This window comes from Piliocolobus tephrosceles, chromosome 21 (assembly GCF_002776525.5).
Source record: "Piliocolobus tephrosceles isolate RC106 chromosome 21, ASM277652v3, whole genome shotgun sequence".
In the NCBI taxonomy this organism is placed as follows: domain Eukaryota; kingdom Metazoa; phylum Chordata; class Mammalia; order Primates; family Cercopithecidae; genus Piliocolobus; species Piliocolobus tephrosceles.
This window is the reverse complement of record NC_045454.1, coordinates 37,784,963-37,808,750: the sequence shown is the minus strand read 5'-3', so window position 1 is coordinate 37,808,750 and position 23,788 is coordinate 37,784,963. Positions and strand designations below refer to the sequence as shown.

Sequence of the window (23,788 nt, the reverse complement as noted above, 5' to 3'; positions counted from 1 at the left end):
TCGGCCTCCCAAAGTGCTGGGATTACAGGTGTGAGCCACTGTGCCCGGCCTGCAAGCATGTAACAGTGAGGAAAAGTTCACAAGACCCAGGATTTCTTGATGCTTTTTCTTTTTTTGAGACGGAGTCTCCCTCTGTCATCCACGCTGAAGTGTAGTGGTGCGATATCAGCTCACTGCAACCTCCACCTCCCGGGTTCACGCCATTCTCCTGCCTCAGCCTCCTGAGTAGCTCAAGGTGTCTGCCACCACGCCCACTTAATTTTTTGTATTTTTAGTAGAGACGGGGTTTCCCGTGTTAGCCAGGATGGTCTTGACCTCCTGACCTCGTGATCTGCCCACCTCGGCCTTCCAAAGTGCTGGAATTACAGGCATGAGCCACCACGCCTGATCTTAACTTGATGTTTTTAAAAAACGGCATGTAACGGAAGTTAACACTACGTAATTTTTTAGTGTCATTAAGGTGCAGTGGCTCACGTCTGTAATCTGTAGTCCCTGCACTTTGGGAGGCTGGGGCCGGAGGACTGCTTGAGCTCAGGAGTTGGAGACCAGCCTGGGCAACATGGCGAAACCCCAGCTCTACAAAATATACAAAAATTAGCCGTGCATGGTGGCACATGCCTGTAATCCTAGCTACTCAGGAGGCAGAGGCATGAGAATCGCTTGAACCCAGGAGGCAGAGGTTGCAGAACAAAAAAAAAATTTTGTTTTTAAGTGTCATTTGTGCCCATAGCCTTGAGATAAATCCCCTTTGTACAGAAAAGGAACTGAGCTTCAAAGATCAGTAACTTGCCAGAGGTAACAAAACTACTACACATCAGAATCAAGATTCAAATCAAGTCTGACTCCCTCAGAAGTCAAAATTCTCCTAACTATATGCTAAAAAACTATCTGTAATCTAAAACAAGCAAACTAAAAGTTATCATTACCAGATTAGGAAACATGTTTTAAAATATGATGCTTAGGGCAAGGTGCTCATGCCTGTAACCCCAGCAATTTGGGAGGTCAAGGCGGGAGGATCACTTGAGGCCAGACGAGCATGGGCAACAGAGCAAGAGTGTCTTAAAAATTAGCCAGTGTGAGGCTGGGCGCAGCGACTCATGCCTGTAATCCCAGCACTTTGGGAGGCCGAGGCGGGTGGATCACGAGGTCAGGAGATCAAGACCATCCTAACATGGTGAAATCCCATCTCTATCAAAACTACAAAAAATTAGCCAGGAGTGGTGGCAGGCACCTGTAGTCCCAGCTACTCAGGAGGGTGAGGCAGGAGAATGGCATCAACCCAGGTGGCGGAGGTTGCACCACTGCACTCCAGCCTGGGCAGTAGAGCGAGACTCCATCTCAAAAAAAAAAAAATTAGCCAGGTGTGGTGGTGTACTACTGTAGTCCCAGCTACCTGGGAGACTGAGTGGGGAGGATCTCTTGAGATCAGGAATGCGAGGCTACAGTGAGCTATCGTCACACCACTACACTCCAGCCTGGTAAGAGAACAAGACCCTGGCTCAAAAAATTAAAAAAATAAATAAAAAGAGACGCTTAGAAGCCTGAGCCCACACTTGACTCTAGAAACTTTTACCTTGCTCCAGCTACAAAGGTAAAATCATGAGTTATGTTTCTTCCCTCTTTTTTTTGAGACAGGGTCTCACTCTGTCATCCAGGCTGGAGTGCAATGGCACGATCTTGGCTCACTGCAACCTCTGCCTCCTGAGTAGTGGGGACCACAGGCGTGGGCCACCATGCCTGGCTAATTTATGTATTTTTTGTACAGACAGGGTTTCACCATGTTGTCCAGGCTGATCTCGAACTCCTGAGCTCAAAGTGATCTGCCCACCTCAGCCTCCCAAAGTACTGGGATTACAGGTGTGAGCCACCACGCCCAGCCCAGTCATGTTTCTTAAATTGGTTATTTAGATTCTGTGCCTTTAATGGATGGAATTGTCAAATATGGAAGTGTTTAGTAACTGAGAGAAGGGCAAACAGGTCCTGAAGTCAGGTTGTGGGCTGGGACTTAGCTGCCTGCCCCAAATGCTGAAGTACTGGGATGAACACTGAGCAAAATGGGTTTCACAAGAAAGAACTGGGAGCTCTTCCAAGCAGCCTTCTCTCCATAAGCACCCACTTTGGGACTTTTATATGCTGCTCTCAGCATGAAGGCTCTGGTTCCTTACTACCCCTCATCTTCAACCTCATTCACCTTCAACCTGTCGGTTGGCTCTATCAGTGAAATCTCTTTTTAGCTTCTCTTCTGGAAAATTATCATCTACCTTGGATATTTTTTTTGAGATGGGGTCTCGCTCTGTCACCTGGGCTGGAGTGCGGTGGCACAATCGTAACTCCTCTAACTCCTGGGCACAGAGATCCTCCTGCCTCAGCCTCCCAAGCTATTGGGATTACAGGCATGAGCCGTAACTCCCAGTTCTCCGCTTTCCTTTATTTGAAAGACCAGGTCTTGCTCTGTTACCCAGGCTGAAGTGCAGTGGTACCACCATCACTCACTGTAGCCTCAAATTCCTGGGCTCAAGCAATCCTCCCATCCCAGGTTCCCGAGGAGGGCTAACCTTGGGTTTTTCTAAAGCACCTAAAAATCATTTGCTCAGAATTTTAAGGCTAAACAATCGGGATTTTCCATGAGTGCCATTACACACTGATTAATCAAGCTGCACCACATCCCCAGAGTCCCCAGGCAAGCAGTGACTGACTGGAAATCCCAGTTGTCACGTTCCTGAGCCTGATGTACTCCAGTGTCCCTCAACTGGTCAAAAGACTCAGAAACGCTAAACGCTGCACTCCGGATTCAACTCCCTGCTCATGGGGTTCATCTTCCCTTTCAAAAGCTTTTCCTGTCTGTGGTACTCGCAAGCACAAACCTTGAGGTATTTTTCCAGCATCTTCACTATATGTCTGTTGTTCAAAACACTCTTAGCCACATGGAGACTGGTTTTCTTGAACTGTTCAGCAGCCAACTGCAAAGGGAACCAAATGTGATCTTTTAAAAATGGCAAAGATAAGCAAGAGAACAAACCAGTCAGGCTCTGCCGAGTCATCCTGAGATCAGCCCTATGCAGAGAGGCAAATCTCTAAACACCAGGCTCCACGAACAGAGAGAAGGCTCCGGAGAGACTGTGCAACTAAGACTAACAAACTGGAAAAGCTGGACAATCTTAAGAGATAAACGCAAAGATGCGCCCCTGATACCCAAGTAGCACGTGCAGAATCGGGGGTGAAACAAGAGCGTTTACAAATGAAAGGCGGTGTGGGCTCAGTGGAGGAAAAGGGCAAGCTCTTTCTTTTCAGCTTTTGGGGTTACACTGATTTCACTGTGCTGGGTGTGGCAGCTCACGCCTTCAGCACAACGGTCCCTTGTTTGTATACTGCTTTTCAGCTTATCTCTAACAGTACTGGGGCTGGGCGCAGTGGCTCACACCTGTCATCCCAGCACTTTGGGAGGCTGAGGTGGGTGGATGACCTGAGGTCAGGAGTTCAAGACCAGCCTGGCCAACATGGTGAAACCCCATCTCTACTAAAAATACAAAAAATTAGCCGGACGTTGTGGCGGGCACCTGTAATCCCAGCTACTTAGGAGGCTGAGGCTGGAGAACTGCTTGAACCTGGGAGACGGAAGTTGCCGTGAACCGAGGTCACACTACTGCACGCCAACCTGGGCAACAAGAGTGAAACTCCATTAAAAAAAAAAAAAAAAAAAAAAAAAAAAACACCAAAAAACCAAAAAACCAAAAACCAAAACCAAAACCAAAACACAGTACTGTGAGATGGGTGGGCAGCTCTTGACCTCCCCATTTAATAGCTGAGTAAACTAAGGAGAGAGCTGCTAACCCAGGGCCACAAAGTGACAGGCTGCAGAGCAAACGCAGCCACAGGCACTCTTCACTGTCTGCTTTTCTGCACTGACAGCAGGTACAGCTGTGTCACTGGATAGGGCCTCTATGGTCCGCGATGCTAAAAATATTTATGATTTGACTCCTTACAAAATAAGGTATTTTTTCCAGCATCTTCAACATGTGACCCCTGGGCTCAACATTTAGCCTGAAGCCCCATCAGGTAGGTAAGGACAGAACCAGTCCTTTAGTCCAAGTCCCCTGGGCCACTTGGCTCTCAATGGCCCTTCAGTCTCAGCTTACAGAAGCCCCCAGGCCTTCAGCTACTGGGAAACTGACCTATGTGGAAACACTATCAGGAGAATCTTAGCTACTGCATTTAATTGAGATGCAACACATCTTCTCATATTTTTATAAAAATTGAGACGAATTCTACGACCCATCGATGGAAGTGACAGACTTGAAACACAGCAAGAGCCCCTAAAGATGTTGTTATTCCCCATGAGACACAGCAGGGTCTGAGCCGCAGCCCTGCAATGCGCACCCCAGGCAGTATGGGAGGAAGACTCACCCTGCGGTTGTGATTGTGGTCCACGGAGTGCAGGTGCCGCTGGAGGAGCTGTGGCTGTGCAGGAATCAGCATGTCACAGGCCAGGCAGTGAGCAGCCTCGATCTTCTTGAAGAAGTGCTCCTGGCCAATCCCTGTGAGGAAACGCATGTCTTTTAGGATCTGGGACAGCAAGTGATTCTTTCCTCCCACAGGGTCCACGTTTTCTCCCTGCAATTCTAAGGAGTCAGAAGGGCATAGCCTGCCTTTCTATGGGGAGTATGGGTTAGCACATCGGCCTCTATAGCTGGGAATTCTGCACACTTCAGCTTTTCTGTTCCTCCTGGTCCTTTCTTTTCAAACCAAGGAGGAAAAGACACGGACGTACTTAATGTCACCATATAAGCTATGATCTATGCAAGGCCACATCTGAAGGTTTCTTTCTTTCCACAGCTGCTGAGTGCTCTTCCCACGGGTCTCACCATCACCATCACTGCGCCCGGCCATTGTTTTTGTACTTTTTTTTTTTTTTTTTTTGAGACGGAGTCTCGCTCTGCCGCCCAGGCTGGAGTGCAGTGGCCGGATCTCAGCTCACTGCAAGCTCCGCCTCCCGGGTTCACGCCATTCTCCTGCCTCAGCCTCCCGAGTAGCTGGGACTACAGGCGCCCGCCACGTCGTCCGGCTAGTTTTTTGTATTTTTAGTAGAGACAGGGTTTCACCGTGTTAGCCAGGATGGTCTCGATCTCCTAACCTCGTGATCCGCCCGTCTCGGCCTCCCAAAGTGCTGGGATTACAGGCTTGAGCCACCACGCCCGGCCTGTTTTTGTATTTTTATTTTATTTTTTGAGATGGGTCTCACTCTGTCGCCCAGACTGGAGTGCAGTGGTGCGATCTTGGCTCACTGCAAGCTCCGCCTCCGGGGTTCACGCCATTCTCCTGCCTCAGCCTCTCGAGTAGCTGGGACTGCAGGTGCCTGCCACCATGCCCAGCTACTTTTTTCTTTTCTTTTTTTTTTTTTTTTGAGACGGTGTCTCGCTGTGTTGCCCAGGCTGGAGTGCAGTGGCGCGATCTCGGCTCACTGCAAGCTCCGCCTCCCGGGTTCATGCCATTCTCCCGCCTCAGCCTCCGAGTAGCTGGGACTACAGGCGCCCGCCACCACGCCTGGCTAATTTTTTGTATTTTTAGTAGAGACGGGGTTTCACCATGTTAGCCAAGATGGTCTCCATCTCCTGACCTCGTGATCCGCCCGCCTCGGCCTCCCAAAGTGCTGGGATTACAGGCTTGAGCCACTGCACCCGGCCCTTTTTTCTATTTTTCAGTAGAGATGGGGTTTCACCACATTAGCCAGGATGGTCTGGATCTCCTGACCTTGTGATCCACCACACCCGGCCTCGCACCACGTTTTACGGGTCCCATCATATGCCTTACTACCATCCAGGACAGCACGCATCCTGGTATCACAACTCACCTTTGAAAGGATCTGGTTTTGGTTTCACAGTTTCTTTCTCCATCAATTCCTGACGCCGCTTCTCAATTTTCTTATTTCTGTTTACAATGTATTCCTAGGTGGGGTTGGAGATGGCATAAAGTAAAATGAGAGGCTGGCATGTGTGGACATTTCTCAGCTGCCAGGGCTAGGCAGGCAGCTATCAGAGCAGTTCCATGGGCAGCACAGCACCATGGCCGGAGCTCTCGGTTGTTCCCGTGACTCCGGGACTTACACAGCTGCTCTATCTGGGAAAGGAAACCTTGGCCAAGTATGGCGTCTGATTTCCCTTCGTCCTTCAAGGGATCCGGCACCTGCCGGATTGATGGGAGATGAGGTGACGGGACCCAGCTGTCCTTTACCTGCAGGAACTCCACTGTCTTGTCAGGCAGCTTGGTGCTTATGAACCGCAGTGTCTCTTTGTGGAATTTGCTTTGCAGATGCTTCTGGATCTCTTCATCGTCAAAGCTACGGAACTTGCACACAGAACAGGCAAACTGAATTCTGGGGAAGGAAAACAAGGAGAGGAGTGAAGCAGGGAGCATCAGCTCACTTCTGGGGAGAGCTGAAATAGAATCAGGATTTTCAGGAATCTTTTTCTTTTTTCTGAGACTGAGTTTCACTCTTGTTGCCCAGGCTGGAGTGCAATGGCGCAATCTCAGCTCACAGCAACCTCTAACTCCCGGGTTCAAGCAATTCTCCTGCCTCAGCCTCCTGAGTTGAGTAGCTGGGATTACAGGCCGCCAGCACCAAGCCTGGCTTTTTTTTTTTTTGAGATGGAGTCTCGCTCTGTCGCCCAGGCTGGAGTGCAGTGGCATGATCTCAGCTCACTGCAAGCTCCACCTCCCGGGTTCACGTCATTTTCCTGGTGAGTAGCTGGGACTACAAGCGCCTGCCACTATGCTCAGATAATTTTTTGTATTTTTAGTAGAGATGGGGTTTCACCATGTTAGCCAAGATGGTCTCGATCTCCTGACCTGGTGATCCGCCCGCCTCTGCCTCCCAAAGTGCTGGGATTACAGGCGTGAGTCACAGCGCCCGGCCATTGTTTTTGTATTTTTATTTTATTTTATTTTTTGAGATGGAGTCTCGCTGTCGCCCAGACTGGAGTGCAGTGGTGCGATCTCGGCTCACTGCAACCTCCGCCTCCCGGGTTCAAATGATTCTCCTGTGTCAGCCTCCCGAGTAACTGGGGTTACAGACGCCCGCCACCACATCCAGTTAATTTTTGTATTTTTAATAGAGACAGGGTTTCACTATGTTGGCTAGGCTGGTCTTAAACTCCTGACCTTGTGATCCACCCGCCCCAGCCTCCCAAAGTGCTGGGATTACAGGTGTGAGCCACCATACCCAGCCTATTTTTTTTTTTTTTTTTTTTGGTATTTTTAGTAGAGACAGGGTTTTACCATGTTGGCCAGGCTGGTCTCGAACTCCTGACCTCAGGTGATGCACCCGCCTCAGCCTCCCAAGTAGCTGGGATTAGAGGTGCATGCCACTGCACTCAGCTAGGGAAAGTCGCTGTTGAACTAGGAGTTCTGACTTCCCAAGGAGCAACAGAACGGCAGTTACCCAAACTTCTCCAGCTGAAGAATGGGAACAGGGACTTGTAAGTATCTCAGGCAAATGATTCACATAGTAATCTGCTGACACTGCAGCCCCTCTGGCCCCAAAGCCCCTGAGAAAACACCAGAAAGCTGCAACTGCTCAGAACTGGGGACGCCCTAGGCTCTGGCTGGCGGCTCTTGGGGCCCAGCATCTAGCTCCACAGCTTCTCAGATGAGTTTCTCTCTGCAGCCACTGGGATGACACAAGGCAACCTCATTTTACGTGCAGACAAAACACCTCGCACAATTCAAAACACAAAACCCAAGACCAGCTCTCCCATGAGACTCCACGTAAAGACATGTCACATCCAATTCTACAGATGAAAAGGGAGGTTTCTCTGTCATGGGCTTTTGAAGCCTCCCCAAAAGTAACCACGCTGCATGGCAAGGGAGAGCAGCCTGCAGACCCCCAGGCCACCAAACTGGGGTGCTTCCTCCCTGGCTCTGTCCTGGAGGTTCCTGCCCTTCTGGTGTAGGGGTACAGGCCCTGTGGCACTCAGGACTTCACTTCTGCCAACTCCACAAGCCTAGCTTCTTCTGACCTCTGACAAGCACCACGAAGACACGTCCACTTCTGCAGACACCCCCTATGGAGTGGCGCGAACCCAGGAGGCAGAGCTTGCAGTGAGTGGAGATCGCGCCACTGCACTCCAGCCTGGGCGACAGAGCGAGGCTGTCTCAAAAACTAAACAAATAAAAATAAGTCACCTCTTCATTGGAAGAACATACAAGATAAAAAACAAAGCAAAAAGGAAGTAAAAAGATGTCACCTCTATGCCCTTCTCCCAGTACTCTGGGAGGTCAAGGCAGGAAGATCTCTTGAGGCTAGTTCAATAGCCCAAGCAACAGAGAAAGACCCCTGTCTCTTCACTGTATTATTATTATTTTTTTTGAGACGGAGTCTCGCTGTGTCGCCCAGGCTGGAGTGCAGTGGCGCGATCTTGGCTCACTGCAAGCTCCGCCTCCTGTGTTCACGCCATTCTCCCACCTCAGCCTCCGAGTAGCTGGGACTACAGGCTACCGCCACCACGCCAGGCTAGTTTTTTTTTTGTATTTTTAGTAGAGCTGGGGTTTCACCATGTTAGCCAGGATGGTCTTGATCTCCTGACCTCGTGATCCACCCGCCTCGGCCTCCCAAAGTGCTGGGATTACAGGCTTGAGCCACCATGCCCGGCCTCTTCTTTGTATTATTAAAGTTTAAAAAGAAAATGTCATCTCAGTTTCCATGTGACATGGAAAGTCATCTACTGTATCCATCATTTATCTGTTTAAAATAACAAGGGTTTCAATATTCCCGTACCGCTTAAGAAGAAACAGTTCTGTGTTTGGTTCCTGGCTTCATTTTGCTAAACATTTCTCTTTCTTTTGAGATGGAGTTTCGTTCTTGTAGCTGAGATTACAGTAGTAGCTGAAATAACAGGCACCTGCCACCATGCCTGGCTAATTTTTGTAGTTTTAGTAGACAGGTTTCACCATACTGACCAGGCTGGTCTTGAACTCCTGGCTTCAAGCGAGCCGCCGGCTCAGCCTTCCAAAGTGCTGGAATTACAGGCGTGAGCCACTGCATCTCACCCCTTTTACTAAGCATTTCTTTGAACAAAACAATCACTGTCCAGGCTGGGCGCGGTGGCTCATGCTTGTAATCCCAGCACTTTGGGAGGCCAAAGTGGGCAGATCACTGAGATCAGGAGTTTGAGACCAGCCTTGCCAACACAGTGAATCCTCGCCTCTACGAAAAATACAAAAATTAGCTGGGCATGGTGGCGGGTGCCTGTAATCCCAGCTACTCAGGAGGCTGAGGCAGAACTGCTTGAACCTAGGAGGCAGAGAGGTTGCAGTGAGCTCAGATTGCGCCATTGCACTCCAGCCTCACCAAAAGATCAAGACTCCATCTCAAGGACAAAAAAAAAGAAAACCACTCTTCCATGTGAACCTTGAGGTCAAGGATTCCTCAGAGTCACATGATCACTGGTAATTTCAGTTTCTAGTCGGAAGCCACTTGACTCCTGGCAGGGAGGGGCAGGCACATGGTGTGCTCACACTGACATCCTTTGGGCTCAACATTTTGCAATCATTTTCTAGTCTGGGACAAAATCTTGATGGTAGGACCATGTCTCTACCTGTCTCCTAGCTATGTCAAACTCCAGGGGTGGTCTGGATTTGGATAAGGTGAACACAGGACACTGACTGAGATGCCGGACACCAGGCCAGGGGACAGGGCCGCCCCTCAGGCCTGCAGGAGAGTAACAGAGCCCCCTGCTGGGCAGTTATGGACCACACAGACCCACTAGTAAGGCTGGGATTCCAGAGGAAAAGAGACACGAGTCAAACACCAGTTCTCTAAGCAAGAACAGAAACCTAACTTCACCAAAGCAACGTCCCAGCCGTCCTAGAAGACAGGTAGCTTGTGTGCTGGGGGCACAAGTGATGGCCTTTTCTGCACTCTCAACGGTTTCCTGTTTTGCCTTCCACTGGTTTGGCCAGAGGAGTCAGGCTACCAGGCCCCCAGCATTGTGGAGGGAGGACAGGTGAGCTTGGGAGTGCCTCCACTGCACCAGGTCCACCTCTTCCTGCGGGGGTGTGTGCCTGTGCCTCACCTGTCGGCTGCACGGTCCCGTGTCCTGTCTCTTCTCCTTTGCTTTTCCCTTCTCTTCTTCACATCCTCGTCCTCGTCATCCTTCTCTCCTGCAACAGACAAGTCCCTTCGAGACGCTCTGAGGGGCCTGCAAAGGAGCTGAGCTCCAGGGCCTGGTCGGGGGGCTGCGGCTTGGCCACTACACCCTGTGCCCTGCCACTGCCTGCACCACACGGCAGGGTCCACGATGCCCCAAGGCACCGTCAGAGACTCCTGGTGGACACGGGCCTGGGGTGAGAGGCCAGAGTAGTCACCTCACTCCCCACATGGCCTGAGGCGGCCAGGACGGGCCAGGGACACAGCCTGCCCACCCCATGTGCACCACAGCCCCCTGCTGTCTCTGTCCTCCCCATCCTGCTTGTCCAATCTCATGCCCTGCAATGGGGTCTTCTCCCAATATCACGGGAGAAGCCAATTCTCCCCGGATGAAGAGGCAGCAGCTGAAGGCCTCAGGAAGTGAAGCAGCTGCTCCGCCGCCCTCTATCCCACCTCTAGGCGGACCGTGACGAGTGTCCTGGCGGCCCCGTCTGAACTAGGGCCTCAGCAGGTCTGACAGTCCTTGCTGGCCCGACCTCTATCTTCCACTCACAAAAACCGTCAATCTAGGGCTTTCCCAGGGCTGCGTGGGAAGCAATCCTAGAAAAAAAATCTGGGAAGAGACCGACTGGTCCTCCCGTCCGTCCCCCGGGGCCAGCAGAGGAGCTCCTCGGAGAGCCACGTGGCCATCGTCCCAGCATGAGGCCAGGGACGGACGCTGAAAAAAGGTTGGAGAAGCATCTGAACTGTAACCCCTACCCCTGATGCCAGTCCCGAGACTGTCCCACGAAGATGGCGACCGGCGTGCGCTGCTCAGAAGCCTCTCAAAAGGGCGTGTGGGATTTTTGGCAAGAGGTCACTGCCTGAAACTATGACTGCTGTTTAATAGCAAAGTCATCCCGGGTAGGTAGCAGGACCTGCGCGCAACAGACATGTCACCTTTGCTTTAGCATTGTGCCGCTAAGCGCTTGGGGCGCCCCGTGCTATGGACAGGACTGCTGCGGGTCGCACGGGGGAGGACCGCAGAGGGCTGGCTAAGCCTGAACAGGAGGAGCATCTAAGCCAAGGGCCTTCAGAATGCATGGGAGCAGGGCCACTGAGGAGCCAGCCTGTGATCCTTGGGGTAACCAGCTACGGAAAGACCCACAGAACGGGTAAAGAAACAAATGGCTTCAGGGTGAGCTCCAGGCCGCAGCACCTCAGGCTGCCCTGCCGTGGGGGATCTAAGCCTGGTCTGCTGTTGCTGCAGACCCTTTTGTCTCCTGCACTGGACATGAAGAGACCTGCTGAAGGGCGCCTGCCTCTCAAAGACCCAGTGGGCCTGGTGTTCCCGACCCCGCAGGTGTCTGCTGTCACACACTTGCAGGCACAAAGCAATGTGCACTGCAGCTGCCAGTATCCCCACCACAGAGGTCCACAGCACGGCCCAGGGCAGGTGACTGAAGGAACCGGACAAAAGGAAGCCCTGGAGAAAACAGTTCAGGGACATGCACTGGCCGAGCAGGGCACAGAAGATGGGCTGGGGGCCTCGTCTCTTATGTTTCTCCTTCCTTACAAACTTCAACTGTGGTGGACACCCAAGGCTGCTCCCCATCCCCACCGCAGCCTGTATCGGGTCAGGCAGACAGACCCGTTTCCAGTAAATGCTGCCCCAGACACTTTGAAGCAAAGTGTCAGCTGATCGCCACGGTCAAGGCCCATCTGGTGGCTGCAGCCCCTCTTCCCCCACAGCCACGGGCCCCTCCATCCAGGCCCCAGCTTGCTCAGAAGCTGGGCAGTAAGTGCGGGGCAGCCAGGAAGACACAGGAAAGCTGCAAGGGACACGGTGACGCCTACCTCTCTGCCTCCCAGAGTCGCAGAATTCATCCTCCTGCAAAAGAGAATACACGAAGTCCAGCAGTGAGCTGGTGTGTCCACAGCTCTCCACAACCACCCCAGTCCCTGGCCACTGCCTGGTGGGCGGTCTCACCCTAGACCTAGGTTGCTATGCCACCAAGAATGAGCCACAGTGTCAGGACCACCTTCTGGGGCTTAGGATAGGGCCTGTGTGTCCTGTTATTACTCCCAGTTGCCTTCAGAGATTCTGTGACGACGACTTTTCTAGAGAGCTACTCACCCACCCTGTCTCGGTTCCTCCTAAGCTGCGGAACTGCCTACCCCGTGACAAAGGCCCACCCGTACAATTCTGTGAACAGAGCCTGTTCCCCAACCGTAGGGAGACGGAGTCTCACTTGGGGGATGCCAGTTCTGGCATGCTTGACAGAAAATGGGTTCCACCACGTTTCCCAAGCTTTTGTTTATATTTATCCAATATCTTTTTTTTTTTTTTTTTTGAGACAGTCTCGCTCTGTCTCCTAGGCTGGAGTGCAATGATGTGATCTCGGCTCACTGCAACCTCTGCCTCCTGGGTTGAAGCTATTCTCCTGCCTCAGCCTCCGGAGTATCTGGGACTACAGGTGCACGCCGCCACGTCCAGCTAATTTTTGTATTTTCGGTAGAGACAGGGTTTCACCATATTGGCCAGGATGGTCTCAATCTCGTGACCTAGTGATCCACCCACCTCGGCCTCCCAAAATACTGAGATTACAGGCGTGAGCCACCGCACCTGGCCTGTATTTACTCAATGTCTTGATAACAAATCATGTATAGATAAAAACAATTCAACTGAGAATCTAAACAGAGCTGACTCCTTAGGCAGTGAACATATGGTTAAATTAAGAATCAGCAGGTTTGGCCGGGCGCGGTGGCTCAAGCCTGTAATCCCAGCACTTTGGGAGGCCGAGACGGGCGGATCACGAGGTCAGGAGATCGAGACCATCCTGGCTAACACAGTGAAACCCCGTCTCTACTGAAAATACAAAAATCTAGCCGCGCGAGGTGGCGGGCGCCTGTAGTCCCAGCTACTCGGGAGGCTGAGGAGGGAGAATGGCGTAAACCCAGGAGGCGGAGCTTGGAGTGAGCTGAGATCCGGCCACTGCACTCCAGCCTGGGCAACAGAGCGAGACTCCGTCTCAAAAAAAAAAAAATCAGCAGGTTTGCAGAGATTCCTAGTCTCAAGACCAGCAAAATAGGGCTTAAGTGAGACTCTGAAAACCTGAAAAGCCACCATCTCCTGCCTATGTGACTGTAAGGACTTGGGAAGGCCCTCTTTCCCACGCTGGACATCCGGGCCCTACACCTCCAACTTGGATCAGAATCTACACTGGGGGGGCTGAGGCACCTCCCCAGGAGCTTGGGGTAGTCCCGGCTGTGAACTGGCCCCACGTGCTACCCGCCTGTGCCTTGCTGTGAGGACAGAAGGATGAGGACACCGGTCAGCGGCACCTGGCATGGAGCTGGTGGCACATCAGCCTCCAGCCTGTGCTTGGAAGCTTCAGCCTATAGTCCCTGCACTTACTGGCCTGGAGACGAGGGAGAGGAACTGGGAGCTTTTTTCAGAAAGGGAATGTTTGCTGTAAGTTGAAAACATTTTTTTTTGAGATAGTCTCCCTCTGTCGCCCAGGCTGGAGTGCAGTGGTGCAATCTCAGCTCACTGCAACCTCCACCTCCCAGGTTCAAGTGATCCTCCTCCCTCAGCTTCCCGAGTAGCTGGGACTACAGGCACATGCCACGACTCCTGGCTAACTTTTGTATTTTTAATCGAGATGGGGTTTCACTATGTTGGCCAGGCTGGTCTTAAACTCCTGACCTCAAGTGATCCACCCACCTGGGCCTCCCTAAGTGCTAGGATTACAGGTGTGAGCCACTGCGCCCAGCTAAGGTGGAAAACTTTTAGAAACCTAGCTAAAAGTCAGGGTCCTAAATCCACTCAGAGGTGGTCAAATCTACCATGGCAGCTGCTCCTGCCCCTTTGTGTGGAAAGGCAATTAAAGAAAAAAGAAATGGGCTGGGCGCCGTGGCTCAAGCCTGTAATCCCAGCACTTTGGGAGGCCGAGACGGGCAGATCATGAGGTCAGGAGATCGAGACCATCCTGGCTAACACGGTGAAACCCCGTCTCTAATAGAAAATACAAAAAACTAGCCGGGCGAGGTGGCAGGCGCCTGTAGTCCCAGCTACTTGGGAGGCTGAGGCAGGAGAATGGCGTGAACTCGGGGGGTGGAGCTGGCAGTGAGCTGAGATCCCGCCACTGCACTCCAGCCTGGGTGACAGAGCGAGACTCCGTCCCAAGAAGAAAAAAAAAAAAAAAGAAAAAGAAAGAAGAAATCCCACGCTAGAGGTGAAAGGCCTGCCTGGTGGACTTACACCCTTGAATTCTTCATCTCCCGAGCGGAAGTCACCAGCTGCGTCATCTGCCAGACACAGAGAGAGGAAAAGTCAGTCCCCGGAGAGTGGTCCCATCTGGTTTCTATCCTCCCAAGCTCGCCGTCCAGGGTGAGTCTGTCCCGACCAGGGTGAGTGTGCCCTGACCACAGTGGGGGTGAAACGTGCCACCCGTGAGTGTCCACGACACAGACGGGGCAGCCACACCCCAGCAGGCAGCTGACCTATCCTACATCCGCCTGGCCCACCGGGCCCCCAGAACATACCATTTTCGGAGAAATCTCCTTCACTGTCAACCCGGGCCAGTTTGGTATCTGGCTCCTCGTAAAGTTGGAAGTGCTTCCGTTTCCTGCCCGTGCCATCTGGTCCGAAGCGGTCAAACCCTCTCCTCTTGGGCTACAGACAACAAGCATACCCCATGAGCTACTTACCAGGGCCGTGAAGATGCCCCACAGAAAAGAGCAAGGAGGTTATCAGATCAGACAACACAGGCACAAAAGGTCTTTTAAAAAGCAGAGACAACGTATTTGAAACTAAAAAGAAAATCATGCCGAGTGAAGGAAGCCAGGAACAAAAGGCCGCACGTTTCGTGACTCCATTTGTGCAAAATGTCTAAAACATGCAAATCCAGAGACTCGTGGTGGTTGTTGGAGGCTGTGGGGGGAGGAGACGGGGGTGACTAAGGAGCAGAGGTTTCTCTTCCAGTTGACAGAAATGCTAAGATTAGACTGTGGTGGTGGGGATGGTTGCACAATCCTGTAAACTAAAAGTCGAACTGCGCACTTAAAAACATTTAAGTGCATGTTGAGATGGGGAAATTTTACCTCGATAAAGCTGCTAAAAAGAGAAGCGAAGGCAGCTGGAAGGGACCTTGTGAGGGCTTACCCGATCCCGCATCCGAGGCTGCGAGCGGCCACATCCGTAGGGCATGGTGCTGTCATAGCCGCCTGCCGCCTGCATGCCCATCACGCCGTAGTCGGGAGCCATGGACTGGGAGAAGAGGGACGGAGGCGGCCGGCTGGGGGAGGGCCCTCCCAGGCCCCGTCCACCCACGTAGTTCAGCTCGTTCCAAGGCGTGGACAGGGGCTCAGAGGACGCAGCGGGGGGTACGAAGGGGTCACTGCGCATGAAGGCGCCAGGGTTGCTCCGGTCCTGGAAGCGGCCCTGGCCCCGGCCTCTCATGAAGCCATCAAGGGAGCCCCGCTCCCGGGCTGGGTCCCGGCATTCACTGTACTGCCCCCCAAAGCTGCCATTGCGGTCGGACCCCAGGTCGAAGTCATAGTCATAGCTGTAGCTGGGGCGGTAGGGGTTTTGCTCGGGCAGGCAAGGCCTGGAGTCATAGGACTCGAACGGCTGGAAGCGGAAGGAGCTGCAACAGAAGCACAGCCTGTCAGGGGCGGTCACCCCGGTCACCCACTGTCACACCCCCTTAGTATAACCTCGACGCCCCTACATTCAAAACAGCAAACCAAACCACCCTGCATCCCACCTAAGTGCTCGGATGGCCAACACCAACCCACACCCCCCCGGAACACTGCTGAGTGGGGGACACAGAGCCCCCGGCCACAGGAGCAGCAGGATGTAGAAAAAAGGAGTCTCGGGGAGCTTAGCCAACAACCATGCCCAAGCCCCACCATGAAGAAAAGCAAGGAAGTCCTACTGTAACACCACTGGCCCCCCCCGAGCCCAGCTCATCAATGCCACACCCCGGAGGGAGGCGAGGACAGGTCCTCCCTCAAGAGTGGGTGCCCACTCCCATGTGCACAAAGGTGGGGAGGTGTGGGGTCCCAGGGGAAGGGCTTGGGTCCATAATCACCTCTCCCGGTCCTGCATGCCCTCCCCACCGCCGCCGCTCCCGCCCCTGCCTCCTTCCTTGGACATCATGTCCAAACGCTGGTTGATCTTGGCAATGAGGGAGTCAGAATTGTCGGTGCACGGCTCTGGGCCATAAGAGGCCATGTGCACGGCAGGGCCCCCCGCCGCCAGGCTGCCATCGTTGGCCTTGGTGGCCTCCCACGAGGCTGGGCCGTAGCTGTAGGTTGCGCCTGTGGTGACACTGGTGTTCTGGGCGCCGTAGTAATTGTAGTTTTCATAACCTGTCATGGGGGGAGGAGCCAAGTCAGACCTCAGCAGCCATGAGACCTGTCTATGGTGGACACAACCAGGGAGGGGCACCCACTGCCACCGAGAAGGAAAAGGGGTGTGGGACCCAGTGCTGCTGGCATCATTTCACACTGCACTGTGACCTGCCAAGAGGCAGCAGGAGGTGGCTAAAGAAAGGGGCAGCCTCAGGGCCAAGCAGTGGGTTTTCCGTGCCAGACTCTAGGACCTGTTTCCCATTCTAAGCCGGGTGACTGAGGGTCTGGGAACAGCAGTTCCGGCTGCTGACAGGTCCCACAAAGGACCGCTGCTCCCAGAGCACAGTCACAGTCCTCCCCATCATGCTTCCCTGAGGCTGCCCACCACAGCCGTCTGCAGCCGCCCCACCCCACCAACTGCTCCGTATTCACAATAGCAGCTCTGGCTGACTGTGTCCTTAGGAACAGAGCCAGGAAATCCATGTCAAACCTCCCTGATGGGCTGACCCGCCTGGCCTTCAGATCAGAGGCCCACTCGCCCACCCACAGACCACCCCCCTCCAAGGGCTTACCTTGCCAGCTGGCCACACCAGTTCCATATGCACCTTAGGGGAAACAAAAACACACAAGAGCCCTGTTTGCAGAACGAAGGCACTGACACTCCAGCTGTCACCCCGCTCCACCCTCCACAGTCCCAGGGCCAGGGCTTCCCTCCGCAGCGCTCAGGAAGGCACCCCCGGGTGTTCTTAGCTCACTCAACTCCTACAGAGCACTAGGCTGAGCACAAGCCAGCCCTCTCTCCCATGCAAGGCCAACTTCCCATCAGGGCAAGGGAAGGGATGCTGCACGCTCCCCAGGAAGCTCGTCTACTGTGGGCTGCTGGCCAAGAAGTTGGCCAGGTCAGGCCCCAGGCAGAGTCTTCGTAAAGGGCCAGTTCCCACCAGAAGCCAGAGTGCAGGTGCTGCCAACTGCACAGCTAGGCATTGGTGCAAAGTCACGTCCTTAACTCAAGCGAGTAAGAGGACATCATGTGCCTGGAGCGACTTGGAAGGCCTCCTCCTGAAACACCGGGTGGTGGCTGGAAAAGCAGCCCCACTCCCCATATTGCTAGAGACAGATCTCAGACTCAGAAAACAAAGGAAGCCCTCGTGCCCTAGAACACGGGCTGGCAGAAAGCAGAAAACCTTGCCAGCAGAGAGCAGACAATGGTCCCCCAAACAAGCCTAGCATCATGACCCTGACTCTAGAGTGGGGGTCTGCAAAAAGTCAGGCCACACAGAGCCCACTGCCCGCCTTGGCACAGCCCTTATGATTTTCGATTTCCAGTGCTCCTAAGTAAGTACCAGCACACTGCCTGTAGCCCTGTGTTCTCAGGCTCTGCCCTCAGCGAAGGGTGAATTTTATTTTGTTTTATTTTATTTTTTTGAGACGGAGTCTCGCTCTGTCGCCCAGGCTGGAGTGCAGTGGCGCAATCTCGGCTCACTGCAAGCTCCGCCTCCCGGGTTTACGCCATTCTCCTGCCTCAGCCTCCCGAGTAGCTGGGACTACAGGCGCCCGCCATCTCGCCCGGCTAGTTTTTTGTATTTTTTTAGTAGAGACGGGGTTTCACCGTGTAGGCCAGGATGGTCTCGATCTCCTGACCTGGTGATCCACCCGTCTCGGCCTCCCAAAGTGCTGGGATTACAGGCTTGAGCCACCGCGCCCGGCTGAATTTTACTTTTTTAAATGGTTGGGGTAAAGCTTCTAAGGTATATTCAATGACAAATTTGACATGAAATACATCACTTACACATTGGGTCAAAACTCAGAGACTATGCAAATTAAGAAAAACTATGAGCTATAGTGAATAATATCACATAAACACTGGCTAATTAATTGTAACAAATGCACCACACTAATGCAAGTTTTTCTTTTTTTTTTTTTTGAGACAGGGTCTTGCTCTGTCACCCAGGCTGGAGTGCAGTGGCTCACAGCTCACTGCAGCCTTGACCTCCTGGGCTCAAGCAATCTTCCTACCTTAGCCTTCTGGGTGGCTGGGATTACAGGCACGCACTGCCATGCCCTGCTAATTTTTTATTACTAGGATAAAAGGATCACTTGAGCTCAGGTCTCGAACTCCCAGGCTCAAGTGAGCCTCTTGCCGCAGCCTCCCAAAGTGCTGGGAATACAGGCATGAGCTGCCTCACCCAGCTAATGAAAGATCTTACTAATGAGGCTGGGTGTGGTGGCTCACACCTGTAATCCCAGCACTTTGGGAGGCTAAGGAGGGCTGATCACGAGGTCAGGAGTTCGAGACCAGCTTGGCCAACATCGTGAAACCCTGTCTCTACTAAAAATACAAAAATTAGCTGGGCGCAGTGGTGGGTGCCTGTAATCCCAGCTACTCGGGAGGCTGCGGCTGCAGTGAGCCAAGATCACATCCCTGCACTCTAGCCTGGGCAACAGAGCAAGACTCCATCTCAAAAGAAAAAAAAAAAATCATACTAATGAGACACACTACACCTGAGTAGAGATGTATGGGCCTATGAAACTCTACTACTAAATCTAAAGCTGTACTAAAAATCTGTTAATTATAGAGAAAAAAAACACCTTGGATATACCCTCAGCTATTTACTCAGAATAAAAACATTTTGCCAAAAGAGAGGATTTAATAACACACAAAAATTATGATCTTCGAATTATATTGTCTGTAAGTAACTATTGGCATTGTCCCATTCACTCTTTCACACATTTATGACTGCTTTCCTGCTACGGAGACTGTGGAGCTCATAAAGCCACAAAGATATTCACTATCTGATCCTTTACACAAAGTGTGCTGACCCCTGGGCTACCACTCTCCCTGGACCCTGGTGACCATCAGGTTCAGCTCTGCCATGCTAGGGCCTTGAATGTAGGGGAAGCCCACACCTCACCTGCAAAGCAGAGCCCACTTACCCTGGGTGTTGGCAGGTCCAGCACTCCACGCCCCGTAGCCTGCAAGAAGACCCCGTGAGTTAAGATTCTATTTGTCACACCAGAGAAAGGGTCCTTTTAGGGGTACTCCTAAAGGGATCTCCTTACAGTTCGGTGTCAGCCTTACAAGAAGGAATACCCTCCTCCACACACAAAAAAGCCACCCCACAGCTGGCTAATGGCATCATCGCATTCCACTTGGCTGAGATCAAAGCAGAAAAAGAGTGGGAAGTGGGTTTGGAAGTCAGCTCCGCCTGCAGAGGGACCTTGGCCAAGTACCTCACCCCTCCAAGAGTCCATCCACAACTAAGGCTAACACAAGACAATCCACTCAGCATGAGGACACATTCCCCCACCCACCACACAGCCAGGAAACCAGTTCCGACTACTATCACAAGTACCCCGTAACTGAGGACAAGCAGGGAATTTGGTGACATAAACTGCATCTCTCTAAGCCGCACTTCCTACCACTTTTAAGTCCTCCACGGATCCCCTGGACCTTTAAGTCCCAGGGCCTTGGCCTGGCCCGAAGGCATCAGACTGCACTCTTCGACCCTCCAACACCCCCCACCCACTATGGCATCTGTCTGGTCCCTCCAGGAAGGAGGATGGGAACTGTGTTCTCTTCATTTCTGTGTCCCTGGGGCCCAGCACTGAGCCGCGCGCGGGTGGCCACCATGCCTGTTAAATGACTTCACTTTGATGAGGCACGAACTTACCCATGGCTCCCTCACCAGAACAACCCCCGCCGCTAAGTGCCTAGTGTGTGCCGATACACTGCAAGCACCCAGCAAACCCTGTTGTCCCGAAGGCCATTCAGAGACAAGGGAGCTAGGCTCATGGGTTATGAGCCTTGACCCAGTCATAACCGCTGAGTTTTGCCCTCTACTATGCTACGCCTTCCCCTCCGTCAAACCGCAAAGCCTTCTAAATTTGCATCCGTGCAACAGAAAGGCAGACTGCAGATTCTAACAGCAAGTAACCAACCTCGAGAGGCCGCTTCCCTGTGAAGCTCTAGTGTAAGTAGCACGCACTATTAACCTTAAAACCCTCCCTGAAACACAAGAAATCGGGGAAGCTCCACTGTGTCTGAAAGGCTTTCGGGAAGTAGGAAAAGGGGATTAAAAAAACCTCTCCAAACTAAGACTGAAAAAGACAATACCGGCAGAAAAGATCTGATGGGAAGGAAAAGAAAGAATGGTGAAATCTACCCAGGCTGTGGAAGACTAGGAGAGCCAGGCTGAGCCTTCGCTAGGACCCGGAAGACACCAAAGCACACCGCGCACGCTGCCGCCTCAGGACCGACCCCTCTCCTGTCTCTGCAATTTCTGGTGACGGGATAATTTTGCCCTGCCACTTCTCAAGATCGACAACTTCTTGAGCTCCTGCAGCCAGGATCAGACCACTAGCTTCTCTACACCCAGTCGAGCTCCACCCAGCATGTCCCAACTATCCCCTGTGGGCAAACTTGGCTCCCAGAAGGCTCTGATTCCAGAGGCGGGGAGCAGGAAGCTCGAGAAGATCGGCCCTACTGCAGGGCAAGCGCTAAAGCCAAGTGGGGAAAGGACACGTTCCCTCCTGCACAACCCCTTGGCCCCTCCAAGCTACCACAACGCACTGCCTACATGAGAATGGCCAATCTGTCACCAGCCCCAGGGCACATCAGGTTTCCAGCTTTGTACGAACACTCAGCATCCGCCCCTCACCATCCTGTCCCACGCCAGCACGCGCCGGGTACAGAGCTGGAGCCCGGCGAGGCTGACTCCTGCGCCGGCCGCACTCGACCCCACTGCGCAGCAGCGGGGACTAAAGGCCAGACCCCGCGCAGCCCGACGGCTTCCAGGACAGGCGCTCTGGGCCTTGGGAGCCCAGCGGAGGCCCCACCCGGCCCCGAAGGCCTAGGGCAGGTCGGGAGAGGCGGCCCCAGCGGTCCACCCGCGGCCCCAGACCCAGCGCCCGGAGCCCGACCTCAGGACCCCACGCCGTAGCTCCGCCCCCAGCGCCGCCATTTTGTGGCGTCTTCGGAAGAGGAAGCCGGGAGTGCAAACCCCGGGGTCGCCGGGAGCCGGAAGGGCCCCGCCGAAGGTGAGGGGCAGAAACGGCCCACACAGCCCAAGGCGCCCCCCATGAAGCCCACCGCGGCGTCTGCCCCAACCCCGAGTCCCGCCTGCCTCTTCGGGCCCTGACGGCCAATCCGCACGCAGCGCCCCGGGAGCGACGGCGCCAAAGCCCAATGAGCGGCGCGCGCGCCCTGGCCCCCTCACTACAGGGCCCGGCTGCGGCAACCACACTCGGGACCAAGGCCCGGCCCGCGGCCGTCTGCGCAGCGGCTGCGTCGCTTGCACTCAGCCTTCCCTCCCCACTCTGCACCTAGCAGCCAACACAAACCTCCGTAGCCCTGGTCCATGTCTTCAACGCGGTCCACGAGCAGCCCCTTTTACTAGGCGACCCCAGCACGCATGCGTTCAACGCACCTCCGCCGCTGACTACTGGAAGACTAGGCGCACACGTCACTACTTCTGCGCGCTCCCATTGGCTGGCCTTCACGAGGGTCCGCCCTCGCCGTCCCAGCTAGCCTTTCGGGTTGCGAAGCTCCACCTCCGCAGCTTGTCGGGAGTTGTGGTCCCGTAGCGGTGCCCGAGGGCCGGCCCACGCGCATGCGCGCCCCGCCTCTCAGCCCGCGCCCCGCCCCGCCCCGCCCCGCCCGCGCGGCACCGTAACAGAGAAACCGGGAGGTGGGATGGGAAAACTTTATTAGGTTTGGCTTCCAGCTTCGGCCACGCGGGCCCCGCCCGCCCCGAGCTCGGGTCACAGGACGCCCCCACCGCCCTCCTCGTCGTCCTCCACGTCCAGGCCCGGGATGCCGCGGATCTGGCGTTGCAGCGCCCCTCCCAGCAAGGGCACGGCGCCCTCCTCCTCCTCCTCTGGGGGCGGCGGCGGTGGCGGCGACACGGCCCCGGGGGCTGGCTCTGGGGGCACGGGAGGCTGCGCCGGCGCGCCCTCTGCACCCTCCGAGACCCCTGCCGCTTCGCCCTGTGCCCCCTCGTCCAGGGCACCGCCCTCAGCCTCCTCCTGCTCCTTCTCCTCCTCGGGGCTGTCGGTGAAAGGGTTCTCGCCCTGTGGGGAGGGGCGCGGACACTGACGGGAGGGAGCACAGGCAGGGACTGAGGTGGGGACAAGCCCAGGCCAGGACCAGCGCCTCACCTTCAGGTAGCGCTCCAGCTTCTTGCTGATGAGCTTGTTGTTGAGAATACTGCGGGCCACCATGAGCGAGGACTTCTTGGACTGCTCCATCATGAGCTGCGGGCAGGGCAGAAGGGGCTGGAGAGGCTGCTCTGACTGCCCTACAAGTTCCCGCCCCGACCCTGCACCCACGCTTCCACCCGGAGCGCAGCCCCACCAAGGGAGGGCCACTCTACAAGCATGGAACCACAACCTATCTGATCTTTGTTCAAATTCCTTCTCCTTCCACACCACACTTAGTGTAGGTAATTAAAAATACAGATCTATAGATCTCTATATATCTTTACGGCTGTATTACACAAATCTGATTTGCTTACAAAAAAGCTATAAGCAGTGAAAAAATTAAGAAACTAAGAGCCAAAGGTGCAACCCGTAACAAAGTGCCAACTAGGCTAATAGGCAAGGAGCACTTTGGGACCAACGGGGAGGGTATAAAAGCAGGAACAGATATTTAATCAAACATGTCTTTTTAACCCACAGAATTCCAGAAATGAAGAATTATTCCCAGTCATGCAAGGTTGAAGAGACACTTCTCTGCTGGTGGGAGGATCAACTGTTTCCATATTTTTTAGAAAGCAGTTTGACAGAATGTATGAAAAGTAAAAATCTGTTTCATTAATCCCTTCCCAGAAACTATCCTAAATTTAAGAACTGGAAACATACGTGCACACTGATTGTAGTGGTGAAAAATGGGAAAACACTTAAACGTTTCTCAGTGCAGAAAAGGTTAAATAAATTGTACATTCAAAAGAACGTCATGCAGCCCTTCAAATCGGGCTCATCTCTCCGCGGGCATAAGGTGTATAGGCCGGGCGCGGTGGCTCAAGCCTGTAATCCCGGCACTTTGGGAGGCCGAGACGGGCGGATCACGAGGTCAGGAGATCGAGATCATCCTGGCTAACACGGTGAAACCCCGTCTCTACTAAAAATACAAAAAAAACTAGCCGGGCGAGGTGGCGGGCGCCTGTAGTCCCAGCTACTCGGGAGGCTGAGCCAGGAGAATGGCGTAAAACCCGGGAGGCGGAGCTTGCAGTGAGCTGAGATCCGGCCACTGCACTCTAGCCCGGGCGACAGAGCAAGACTCCGTCTCAATAAAAAAAAAAAAAAAAAAAA

General features: G+C 53.7%; 2 protein-coding genes across 8 annotated transcripts in view; both read right to left on the bottom strand.

Annotated features, from left to right (window-relative positions):
* The window catches only part of AKAP8 (A-kinase anchoring protein 8), a 24,496-nt gene extending 2,567 nt beyond the window's left edge, over positions 1–21,929 (bottom strand). Inside the window, exons 1-13 of one of the 4 annotated variants that reach the window (XM_023229779.1) lie at positions 21,821–21,929; positions 19,415–19,453; positions 17,053–17,085; positions 16,219–16,498; positions 15,288–15,771; positions 14,669–14,798; positions 14,385–14,431; positions 11,978–12,011; positions 10,068–10,155; positions 6,229–6,370; positions 5,849–5,942; positions 4,405–4,535; positions 2,865–2,960 (exon numbers count right to left, since the gene is read on the bottom strand). In XM_023229779.1, the coding sequence (XP_023085547.1) occupies positions 2,865–2,960; positions 4,405–4,535; positions 5,849–5,942; positions 6,229–6,370; positions 10,068–10,155; positions 11,978–12,011; positions 14,385–14,431; positions 14,669–14,798; positions 15,288–15,771; positions 16,219–16,498; positions 17,053–17,085; positions 19,415–19,453; positions 21,821–21,839 (1,617 nt within the window). In that variant the 5' untranslated portion in view covers positions 21,840–21,929. The other 3 variants (XM_023229782.2, XM_023229780.2, XM_023229781.2) reach the window with 3 other exon arrangements.
* A 239-nt stretch (positions 21,930–22,168) lies between these two features.
* Positions 22,169–23,788, bottom strand: part of AKAP8L (A-kinase anchoring protein 8 like) — a 36,986-nt gene continuing 35,366 nt past the window's right edge. For all 4 annotated transcript variants that reach the window (XR_002735205.1, XR_002735206.1, XM_023229786.1 and 1 more), the window contains 2 exons: positions 22,637–22,732; positions 22,169–22,549 (listed from right to left, as the gene is read on the bottom strand). Coding sequence is in view for 2 of the 4 variants with exons in the window: in XM_023229786.1 (XP_023085554.1) it covers positions 22,241–22,549; positions 22,637–22,732 (405 nt within the window). In the remaining 2 variants the exon portion in view is untranslated. The remainder of the gene's footprint in view (positions 22,550–22,636; positions 22,733–23,788) is intronic.